Here is a 12,480-nt window from a genome sequence, read left to right on the forward strand (position 1 = left end):
ACCGGAGGGGGCTGTTCTGGCTAACTAAATAAAGCATGCAACATGAACAGCGGCGCCATAAAATGACGCTTCCGGTATCGGCACAGCTCTGCCACAAAACACAATATTTTACGAAAAGTAGAAGTTACTTTACGGCTAGAGCTTATTTAAACAATACTGGGACCTGGTACTCAACTTTCCAGAAGAAGGCGAGGCTGAAGGTAGCGACATAATGGCGATGTAAGCTGATAAAGTAAGCACTTGAGAAAAATCCGACTTAGCAAAGGAGCTACAGGCGAAAGGATGAGGACGGACGTGACGTCAATTAGCAATGGTGCCCGTTTGTTTACGTCTCGAATACCAAAAGCAGCCACGGATAAGTGTAACTGTAGAACGGCTCCCCAGTTACTCAACCACCTTTCCATATCGAAGTGTTAACTCTATATGGGGTGCAGATAGCTATGTGGCGTGTTAATACATGCGTCCCCTGTTGATATACGATATCCTAGAGGGAAACCTTTAGGGTACTCGCACCAGAAGTTAGAATTCTGTGATAAACTTTAGTTTAATTCTCTGGGAATATCCACTGTAGTCAAATATGCCCAAGGAAGCTACTGAAGGAACCTTCCATCAGGACGTCATGGCTTGAGCCCAAAAAGCCTGGTTCAACTTTTAGCCATTGAATAAGTTATAAATGCAACTTTTTCAAACAGTACTTTAAAAATCCTGTACTGGATTCACTCGATTTTTTTTTTATTTCCTATTTTCTCATAAAACGGCGTCTCAATATTTGCAAACATTTTATATCCAGGCGATGGAGCCAATGAGTCGATTCAGAACATAACTACAACTGGGAAAATCCAGTTGTGAAAGAGGTTGGACAGTTAATGAAGGGGGTGAGAGAAAGCAGTATATATATATATATATATATATATATATATATATATATATATATATATATATATATATATATATATAATATATATATATATATATATATATATATATATATACAGTATATATATATATATATATATATATATATATATATATATATATATATATACATATATATATATATATATATATATATATATATGAAAAAACAAAACAAAAAACTAGAGGGTCAATCTGCGCAGCCTTCCCCCACGTCAACTTATTTCTCAATCTTGACCTTAACGTGTATTAATTAGCGTGGATGTTCATATCCTCAAATATGAACCTACTTTGGAGTCTGTGACAACAATGTCCAAAATTATGGCTGATTACGTGAATTTGACATTAAGCTTGACCGTGACCTTGACTTTTCAAACTTCAATCCTTTCCAGCTTTTTACGTAAGTTAATCCCAGCAACTTTAACATTCTACGATTAAATTGTGGACAGGAAGGTGTTAGCAAACAAACAAACAAACACAAATGGGCGAAAAGATTACCTTCCAACTTCGTTGGTGGAGGCAGGATTAATCCTGGCCGGAGTTAAATATCAAGCAAGTGGAGTTAGGAGCAGAAGGATGCCTAAAATAAAGTATGAAGTCTAATTCCTTTTCCTTCGCCTTTTATGACCCCATTAGTCAACGTTTGCTCTTTTGTGCATTACTAACTTCATCACCAAAATGGCTCAAGTTGTTACCAGACTAATTCTATTTTTTCTCACTTTTGTAAATACATATAGCCTACCTATAGTGATGATGATACACAAAAAATGTGGCTTTGGAGATTTAACATTTTCTATTTGCTTAGAATGACGTGGCTTTATATTATTATTACTTGCCAAGCTACAACCCTAGTTGGAAAAGCATGATGCTATAAGGGCAGGGGCTCCAACAGGGAAAATAGCCCAGCGAGGAAAGGAAAAAAGGAAAAAAATATTCTAAGAAGAGTAACATGAAAACAAATATTTCCAATATAAACTATAAAAACTTAGCAAAACAACAGATTTTGAGCGAAGCGAAAAATCTATTTTTGGGTGAGATAGCCATGGCGTCCTGATGGAAGGTTCCTTATTGGTAGCTTCCTTGGGTATATAACTACTAAGATATTCCCAGAGAATTTAACCACAGGTTATCACAGAATTCTAACTTCTGGAGCGAGTATCCTAAAGGTTTCCCTTTAAGACATCGTATATCAACAGGGGACGCATGTATCAATGCGCCACATAGCTATCTGCACCCCACATAGAGTTAACACTTCGATATGGAGGGGCGGAGAATAGCTGGGGAGCCGTTCCACAGCTATACTCGTCCGTGGCTACTTTTGGTACTCGAAACGTAAACAAACGGGTGCCATTGCTAAATGACGTCACGTCCGTCCTCATCCTGATGCCAGTTGCTTGCCGATCACCATGATACAGCAGGACAGGGTGGGGCCTGAAAGGCTGGACAAAGTAGCAGGGAGGGTCCATCAGGACGCCATGGCTATCTCACCCAAAAATAGAATTTTCGCTTAGGTCAAAATCCGTTTTTTGGGCTCAAGCCATGGCGCCCTGATGGAAGAATACCAGAGAATCAATGTATCATGGTAGATTTCCCCTTGTAGAGTAAGTGCCGAGGGCTTTGAATAAGGTAAGCATAGTGACCTCGATAGAGGTTCCGTGGGGATGTAACTTCCTGCCCCCCTTGGCAGAGAAGTCCCAACGGACCATGCCGAAGATCAAAGTGGTCATCGAAGGGCTACCCACCTTGCGGAGAGAACGTGAAGAACTCGGAGACAAGACAGAATGGTTGATATTCATATAGGAACATTCTCAAGGACAGACAAGTGGTGGTTAGGCACTGTATTTCGAAGCAAGAGAACGATCTGGTCTCGAAGGTATAGCGCAAGTAAGTATTCAGTTAGGAATATTACATAGCATAGGTGAGTATATAATATGGATTGAACCTATTATTCTTCATCATTTTTAAAAGAAAAGGGGATAATGAAACTATGACAACCATGTATTTCATAGTATAAGTAGGAGCGGATTGAGACGCACAAGTAATAAAATACAAATTTTATTTCACAATTGCAGAATATAGTAAATAAATGCAATAAGGGGTGTAAAATTAATTTACAATAAATTATAATGTACATAGTAATGAAAGACTTCGCTCTTGAATCCGAAAGAAAATTTCAAATTATTAGAAGGCACAGGTTCCAGAGTAACGTCAGTCTTTAATAAGGAAAAAACACATCATGCTCTAGGCATGCGGCACTCGTGTGACGACTATAACATTTCACCTTGTAAAGAACAGTCTATGAAAAACACTAAGTGTCTCTGAATTCACTACGTATCACACGAGGGTCAACAGAGGCACCCGAAGAGTTAAAGTCCCAAGTAACTCACTGTTCTATGCAGAGTTAAGTGCAGGTTTCATAACACTACCTGCGGCTACCACGAAATGTTTGACTTCATGCATTTGTTTCACGTAATGCTTGAAGAAAACACGCGAGGATTTCCAGCCTGTGAAACTCTTGAGGCTTTCGAAATTCATGCTCTGGAAAAAATTCAGAGACGATGCGACTTTTCTAGGATCATGACCTGCGGGTGTACTGTCAGGATCCGCTCTGCGAATGAAGTAGGTGATTTTCGCTCTTAGTTGTTTCAGTGACAGGTCGCTACCCGATGTTTCTCCTTTGAAGAGTTGGCCTCCACCAAAGTCAGAAGTTCTACGAAGATAGACCTTGAGGCTCTTTACCGGACATAGAGAGGCATCTTCTTTCAGGGGGCAGATTCTCCAAGGGCCCCATCTTTTGGTGGGTAGTTCGTTTTTAGCGAGAAACGTCGGATCCGGGAAGAGGGTAAGGTCTCCTGAGTCTGTAAACAGGATGTGACCCTCGTCTCTTGATAATGCCACTATTTCGCTGACTCGGGCTCCTGAGGCAAGAGCAAAAAGAAATATAACTTTTTGAGTCAGATCCTTGAGAGGGCACGAATCGTTGTCCAAGTTGGAGGCAAAATGGAGCACCTTGTCCAGGGACCAGGAGATAGGTTTTGGTGGGGGTGCTGGGCGTAGACGAGCGCATGCCTTCGGCAGTTTATTGAAGATGTCGCTGGACAGATCAATCTGGAAGGCGTACAGTAGTGGTCTAGTCAAGGCTGATTTGCAGGTGGAAATCGTATTGGCTGCTAAGCCCTGTCCATGAAGGTGAATGAAGAAGGACATGCAAAAATCAATGGTGATTTCCGTAGGATTTTTTGCCTTGACGAATGAGACCCACTTTCTCCAGGATGATTCGTATTGCCGTCGTGTGGATTCGGTCTTGTATTCCTCAAGGAAGTCTAGACTTTTCTTCGAGATCCCAAACCTCTTCTTCGCGGCTAGGGAGAGAAAATCATGAGATGAAGGTCCCTGACTTTCGATGATGAAGCGAAGACAGTCGACTTCTGTACTTGCTGGGAGAGAACTGGGCCTGGGAGAGGGATCAACGTGGGCTGTAGCTCCAGGACTAGGGGGTACCAATTGCTCCGGGGCCACTTGGGAGCCACTAGGGCCGCTGTCCCCTTGAAGGTTCTCAGTTTGGAGAAGACTTTCAGCAGAAGGTTGGTGGGAGGGAACAGGTAGATCCTGGACCATCTGTTCCAATCCAGTGACATGGCGTCCACTGCTTCTGCCTTGGGGTCCTCGTACGGGGCCACATATCGAGGAAGTTGATTGTTGTCGCTCGTTGCGAAGAGATCGATCTGAAGTTCTGGGACTTGGTGAGAGATGAAGGAGAAGGATCTTGCGTCTAGAGACCATTCCGACTCTATTGGACTTGTCCGAGAAAGAGCGTCCGCTGTCACGTTGCGGAATCCTTGTAGGTGAATTGCAGACAGGTGCCATTTCTTCTTCTCTGCCAGACGGAAGATTGGGAGAAGCACCTGATTTATCTGGGGCGATCTTGAGCCTTGGCGATTGAGACATCGGACTACCACCGAGTTGTCCAGGGTTAGACGAATGTGGATCGAGGAAGACGGGGAGAGTTTCTTCAGAGTTAGAAGGACTGCCATGGCCTCCAAGATGTTGATGTGAAACGTCTTGAATAGGGGAGACCATGTTCCTTGAGCCTGTTTTTGGTGGGAGTGACCTCCCCAACCCTCCAGCGAAGCGTCCGTGTGGATGTTGAGTGATGGAGGTGGGTGTTGAAGAGGGATGGACCTTTTCAGGGCCTTTGCTTCCGAGCACGGCTTTAGGAGTAACCGAAGTCTGTTTGGGAGCCGTCTCTTGAGGTCTCTTCGAGCGATGGATGCAGAACGTCTCCAGACTCCCGCGGCATCCTTTAGCTGTGCACGCAGCACTGGGTTTGTCACTGAGGCGAACTGTAGAGAGCCTAGAACTCGTTCCTGCTGACGTCTTGAGATCCGTTTGGATTTCAGCAGTCTTTTGACAGACCCTGCTATTTCCTTCCTTTTCTTCTGGGGAATGGAAAGGCGGTGTGACTGAAGATTCCACTGGATTCCTAACCATTGGAACTTCCGAGCTGGAGAGAGGCGAGATTTCTTTCTGTTTATCTTGAATCCCAGGTGTTCCAGAAACTGGGTGACTTTGTTGCAGGATCTTAGACAATCTTCGGGCGATGGAGCCCAGACTAGCCAGTCGTCGAGGTAGGCCATCACCTGGACGCCGCGGAGGCGGAGCTGTTGAACGATGGCGTCTGCCAGCTTTGTGAAGATCCGTGGGGCCACACTGAGGCCGAAGGGCATGGCCCTGAAAGCGTAGCTTTTCCTTTGGAGTCGAAATCCTAGGTAGGAGGAAGCGTGGTGGTTCATTGGAATGTGCCAGTAGGCATCCGCCAGGTCTATGGAGACCGTGTAGGAACCTTGAGGCAGAAGGGTCCTTATCTGTTGAAGAGTCAGCATCTTGAACTTGTTGTTCGCTATGAACTTGTTGAGGGGGGATAAGTCTAGAAGGACTCTGAGTTTGTCGGAGTCCTTCTTGGGGACGCAAAACAGTCTCCCTTGGAACCTGGTTGACTTTACCCTCCTTATCACCTTCTTGTTCAAGAGTTCTAGGACATATTCTTCCAGGAGGGGGGTTGACTGTTGGAAGAACTGCTGGAAGGTTGGGGGTGGTTGAGTCCAGCTCCAGCCTAGACCCTTCTTGACGATGCTGTGTGCCCAGGGATCGAAGGTCCAACGATCCTGGAATTGGCGGAGTCTTCCTCCCACCGGAAGCACTTCATTGCTTCTGGTTTCCCGAGGGTTTACTACCTCGTCCGCTAGCTCCCTTTCCTCCTCTGCCTCTGGAGGGACGGCGAGATGCATCTCTGCCTGCACCTCTGTTTGAGCCTCTACCTTTGGGACGAAAGGTAGTCGACTGTTGCTCAAAAGCAGGGATGAAGACCGGCGACTGTGACAATACCGGTTGGGTGACCAGTTGAAAGGTCTGCTGTGGCTGAGATGCCACTTGGGGAGTAGCGGATCCCGGAAACTGCCGTCTCTGTTGACGTTGCTGGGGTTTCGGTTTCGTGGGTTTCCTCTTAGGTTGAGGGCCGTTGTCCTGAGAGGATTTCCTTTTCTTCGACATGCCCCACTTGTGGAGAAGGTTCCTGTTCTCCGTGGCGGCCTTGTCGGTGATCTCTTTCACAAGGGAGGAGGGAAAGAGGTGCTTACCCCAGATGTTGGAGGAAATCAGCCTCCGGGGTTCGTGTCTCACTGTAGCACTGGAGAACACGAATTCACGACAGGCTCTACGAGCCTTCGTGAAGCTGTACAGATCCTTTACTACGGTCGCCAAATGTGTTTTGGCGAGAACCATGTAGTAGTCAGGGACCCTAGTGTCACCGGCCATGACTTCGAGCTGTACTTGGAGGGACATAGATGCGGCGAGCCTTTCCTTCGTATCATGTTCCCGACGAAGGAGATGGTCATTAAGTTTTGGGAGGTCTTCGTTAAACTGACGACCAGCGACGTCAGGTTCTAGTTTTCCCACCACAAATGTTGACTGGACATCTTTCCAGTGTCTAACATCAGGGGGAGTAGTCAGGGAGAAGGGTCTGCACTCCTCCAGTGCAGGACAAGGTTTTCCTTCTTCCACTGCCTTATGCACCGCAGTGAAGGCCTTTTCCAAGAAGGGGAGGGTCGCATCGTCTGGTGCGACGTAGGTAGGGTGCTTCTTGCTAAGCGCCGGAAGTTTTGAGCAGGTGAAGCCCCTACTTTTCACTGTATTGGCCAGCATAGCCTGGGCCTTCGAGAGATCGAACACTATAACCTCCTTCGGTTCGGTCTCTTCTTTAGAGGCAGGTTCAGAACGAAGTCGGACGTAACAGTCCGGGTAAGCCTCAAAGTTTGGGAAGAATTCCACTTCTTCCAGCGCGATCGAGCCGACCTTTTCGCTTATGAAGATCTTGCCTGTCGTAATTGGCATGTGCTCGGCATACCTCCAGGGGTTGGTATCTGAGCATGCGGGGAGGTCCTTAACCGAAATCCTTTTCGGCTGCTTCGAACTTCCCATGTTGGACCTGAAGAACTCATGCGTCTCGCGGAGTTTCTTATCCATGAGAGCCTCAAGCATTTTGAAGATCTCCTGGGTGTTGGATGGGGCGGGATCCGGGGTAGCAGATGTAGACGGGAGTGATACGTCCGTCAGTGTAGGAGTCGGTGTGGGGGTGGAAGGTGGAGCGACCTCCTGCTCCGACTCAGGGTATTCCACCTGATCTTCCTCATAGTCCAGTTCGTCACCCATGAGGTTCCTCTCCGTGTTCTCCGACACTTCCGACATATGTTCCGCGTTGTCGGCATCCAAACGGCACTCGTGCATGGACTGAGCCATGACTACATCCGGTTCCACCGTTATCTGGACGGTGGGAATCTGATTCTTAGGGACCACTGAGTCTGGGGATGCCTTCGGGAAAAGCAAGGCCCTCAAGTCTTCGGTGGCGAGATATGGTCCGGTGGTGTTCTTCTGGAAGCCACGCACCCACTTGCGTAGCTTCTCTCGAGAAGAGTCCCTAACCTCCGCTGAAGGAGGATTGTCGAACGCTTCGACCAGGCGGTCCTTGCAGACTGTACAGTGCTGCGGGTCCCAAAACTTCAGATCACCTTTCTTGTTGGCGCAAGGGGCGTTTGTCCTACACGCCGTGTGCCTGTAGAAGTGCGGGCGCTTCACTCCACAGAAGTTGTGGTCACATTTCACGTACTCCTCCTGTAAGAGAAAGAGAACATGAGTATACGGAAGTCATACAAATGACTTATATTACTCTAAAGTTAAATATTAAGAAGTTAACTTTAACTGAATCTTAAATAATTAATAACATTGTAATGTTAGAGAGTGGAGCGGGAAATGAATTAGATAGACACATACTCCGTGTATCCCGCCCGGCTGGTTACCGTAACCTTATCAATAGGCAATTTGTTTGTGACCGAGGACACAAGCCAGAATTCTTCATAGATCGCCAGGGAGGCAGAAGGAAATTCTAGCAGGAATTGCCTAAGATGTAAATATAGGACTGAGACCACTCAGGCCATAATATGTGGGGGTTGTAGAAGACCCCATAGGGCAACGGTTTCCGGCAACCAGCCGTGCTAAGATACACAGCATGCTGGAAAATTGTGATATGCAAGAAGACAGCACGGCCATTAATAGAACGGTAAGACAATACCTATCTATTGGGGTAGCCAAGCCATCTGGTTGCGGTGTAGGGCTATCAGCATGGAGTTGATAGCTGGGAGAAGGGGTGCAAGTCTCTTGGCGTCTCCGGAAGGCGCCGGCAGACCGGCGGCACGCCGGAGGCCGCTCCAGCAGAGTTTCTGGCATTAGTGAAGACACATAGAGAAGTCAGGAGTAATGCCAGGATGGCGGCTGCCGGCACACCGGCGGCACACCGGCGGCACACCGGCGGCACACCGGCGGCACACCGGCGGGAGGCGGCGGCTCCGGCAGCCAAAGGCTGCCGGCTTGGTTACAGGGTCATAGGATAAGGAAGGTGGATATAGTATATCCGGACCGCCGGCAATGGATGCCGGCACGCCGGGGGCCGGCCCGAGGGACGGACGACCGAAGCTAAGTGGTATAAGGGTAGGCCATCGGCTGTACACCGACGGAAGGCGGCAGCCCTCCGGCACACGGAGGACTGTCGACCAGGGAGGATACTAGGAATGTGTCACCAAGGGAGGGCGGTATCGCCGGCAGTAGAGGCGGCAAGGGACCGGCACCAGGACAGGAAAAGAGACAGAAGGAGGGATGGAGGGGTAAGGATACAAACCCCATAGCATCCCACCTGAATGGGTGTACCCATGATAGAGGCTAGCCCTATCACCCAATGGCAGGGGGCCGGCAGGCGGCTGGGTGCCAGAGTAGCCCAAGGGAGGGCCAGGGAACACCCAAAAGGGGGGAGAACCCCTGCGGACAAAACGCATCCAGTGGCTAACCCCATAGGACACTATGAAGGGTATATGTACCAGAGCGGACTGCACACAGGGACTCAAGATAGCCCTGTCACTCCACCCTAAGGAGGAGTTGTAGGACAAGGGACAGATGAGTATAGGCTAACCTAAGTATAGGCTAGACCATACAAGGGATAGGGGGGGAGGGGAGAAGAAGAAGGGTCTTCCATAGGGGAGGCTCTGTACCAAAGCGGCCACCAAGGAAGGGAGGACGCTCCCTAGCCTAAGGTAGACAACCTGGCTGAGAACGGTGCATGGGTACCGTTTCAAGCAAGGCACAGAACTAGCTCCGCCCGAGGCCTAACCTAGAGCAGGGATGTTAAACCCTAAGCTAGGTAGGCTGGAAGACGTATCGCAATTGCAAGGAAGGTCAGGTAACCTTACCTCAGCAATTGAGGAAGGACAGGCCGTTCCTCATTCTCGGACGCAACCCTAAGGGGGGATCATTCCCTTAGGGAGGGCAGAGAAGCGATAGGTACTCTGGTATGGACTTGATCCCCTTACGTGGTAGGGGGAGCAAGGCCACACAGAGGGAATGCCCTAAGGCAGGGGGTGAAGGGAGCATATAGGGGTCCTACATTTAGGTTAGGTTAGAAAGGCACACTATCAAACCGATCCCCTATATGGTCCCTGAAGGCGAAAACACTTGCATCACAGTAAACAGTATCATAAAATAATGCCACTATCTTCATAGCTTAACCTAGGATCACTGGAATATATCAAGCATGAACACTGGTGATAGGCGCTCTGGCCTAGGGGCTAAGCTAGCGATCTAGTATGGGGTCAGGCGATGACCGATAAAAAAGCGTCAAAACACGATATATGAAGTTCCTAGCTATGAAGACTAAATAACTAATAGTATCAATTAGTTAAAAGGTCGGAATAAGCTGTTCAGGCTAGCTAAATAACGCATGCAGGGTAACAGCGACGCCATAAAATGGCGTGTCCGGTAGTAGCACAGCTCTGCCAGAAAACATAAAATATCTCGAAAAGTAAAAGTTACTTTACGGTCAGAGCTTATTTAAACAATACTGGGACCTGGTACTCAACTTTCCAGAAGAAGCCGAGGCTGAAGGTAGCGACATTACGAAGATGCAAGCCGATGAAAAAGCTCAAGGGAAAATCCGTCTTAGCAAGGCAAGCTACTAGAAGAAGGATGAGGACGGACGTGACGTCATTTAGCAATGGCGCCCGTTTGTTTACGTTTCGAGTACCAAAAGTAGCCACGGACGAGTATAGCTGTGAAACGGCTCCCCAGCTATTCTCCGCCCCTCCATATCAAAGTGTTAACTCTATGTGGGGTGCAGATAGCTATGTGGCGCGTTAATACATGCATCTCCTGTTGATATACGATGTCTTAAAGGGAAACCTTTAGGATACTCGCTCCAGAAGTTAGAATTCTGTGATAACCTGTGGTTAAATTCTCTGGGAATATCTTAGTAGTTATATACCCAAGGAAGCTACCAATAAGGAACCTTCCATCAGGACCCCATGGCTTTAGCCCAAAAAAGAGAGAAAAATGAAATAGAATAGAGTGCTCGAATGTACCCACAAGCAAGAGAACTCTAACCAAGACAGTGGAAGACCATAGTATAGAGACTATGGCACTACCCAAGACTGGAGAACAATGGTTTGATTTTGGAGTGTCCTTCTCCTAGAAGAGCTGCTCGTCATAGCCAAAGTCTCTTCTACCCTTACCAAGAGGAAAGTGGCCACTGTGCTTTGCATTTTCAATCAATCAGATTTTCACTAAACAATCAGACAGAAACAAGATGCCAGAAAACTTGAAATCATTCGTTCATTACGAGACAGAAACTAAGTTAATGGATTACTATAATATATTAAAAAACTCACAACTTAATAAATACTATCCAACATTTAACAAGCCAGATTCTTTTTTTTTTTCTTTAAATTAAATACAGTATATTTAAACTATTTATATACACAGTTAAATAAACACATCTTTCTGGCCATTTCGAAAGTCCCGCCATTTGACTTCACGAACGTCACGTCAAATGAGGAAAAGGCTGGGGGATCTCGCGGGCGAGAGACTGAGGTTTAATACACGACTGTATTGGAACCTAAATCTTAACCACCTGGTGGGGAAGGAGCAAGTGTTATGGAAATTGACTGTTTATAATTTATCAATGATGAATCTAACGTAAAATTGAGGCAACATGACAAAAATTTCTTATGTATGTGTTTAGTGTCTAGGACTCTCTAAGTCATTGGATATGGACAAATTCTGGCCCTCAGCCGAAGCCTTAAGCCTTCCCTTGTATTTAAAGGAAAGCCTTAACTGTTTTACGATCCTGTAGTAAATGAAAAGGCATTGTCAAACCCCTTGCAAATAGATAAACTAAGAATTCCCTCCACTTTGCTAAGGATACTTTAGTTAACGCGGGAAAACGAAGTTTTCTTCGAAGCTGCCGACCCTCATTCGCTCTCTTTGCTTCAACGTCCCCCCGAAAGATGAGTTGTTTAAAAGTTAGTCTCCTCTCTCTACCTCGTGTTACCAGGTTGGTTGTAGTGTAAGTTTGTGTGAAAGACATGTGGTTTTTTATATCGCAGTTTAATTTAGAGATCCTTGTGATTGGGGATCTGAATCCTGAGTTAGATTAGAATAGGGATATTTGGTGTGTGATTTGTTGTGAATTGAATTCGAATTGTCACTATTTTCAGTTTTTTAAATGAGTCCGGTGTGGACTTTGTGCTTGAAGAGCACGTGTTACGTTACCAAGAGCCAGCCTTGTTTTTCATTAAGTCGTGTGAATGCACAAGAATGTTGTTTGTCTTGTATCAGAGTTTATTTTTATAATAAAATTGTAAATTTTGTCGCCGTATTTTAGTTAACTCCTGGAAGGTTTTGGGAATCTCGCCTCTTCAAGGCCTTGCGATCCGCCCAGTATATCGGGCAGATTTAATAAACTGGTGAAAATCACAACACTAACTTATATTTTGACAGGCTCCATCACATTTTTATTAATTAAAAGCTGAAATACTAATTTTCTACATTTCAGGGTTCGATGTATCACAAAATTGTATGTAGTAATTGAAATCTTGAAGGTATTATGTGACGTTTTAATTGACGAAATGTCTCTTGCAAAGCTATTCGTCCGTTTTTTCGACAGCTTCTGAACCAATCAGAAGTTTCCTC

General features: G+C 46.3%; 1 protein-coding gene across 2 annotated transcripts in view; it reads right to left on the reverse strand.

Annotated features, from left to right (window-relative positions):
- The window catches only part of LOC137626063 (uncharacterized), a 228,007-nt gene that overhangs the window by 39,277 nt on the left and 176,250 nt on the right, over positions 1-12,480 (reverse strand). The window contains exon 3 of one of the 2 annotated variants that reach the window (XM_068357143.1): positions 12,262-12,480. This exon is cut by the window's right edge and continues 124 nt beyond it. The exons of the other annotated variant lie outside the window; for it this stretch is intronic. Coding sequence (XP_068213244.1) covers positions 12,432-12,480 — 49 coding nt within the window. The 3' untranslated portion in view covers positions 12,262-12,431. Of the gene's footprint in view, positions 1-12,261 lie in introns of those variants that run through there. 2 annotated transcript variants of the gene reach the window in all.

This window comes from Palaemon carinicauda, chromosome 33, assembly GCF_036898095.1.
Source record: "Palaemon carinicauda isolate YSFRI2023 chromosome 33, ASM3689809v2, whole genome shotgun sequence".
Classification (NCBI taxonomy): domain Eukaryota; kingdom Metazoa; phylum Arthropoda; class Malacostraca; order Decapoda; family Palaemonidae; genus Palaemon; species Palaemon carinicauda.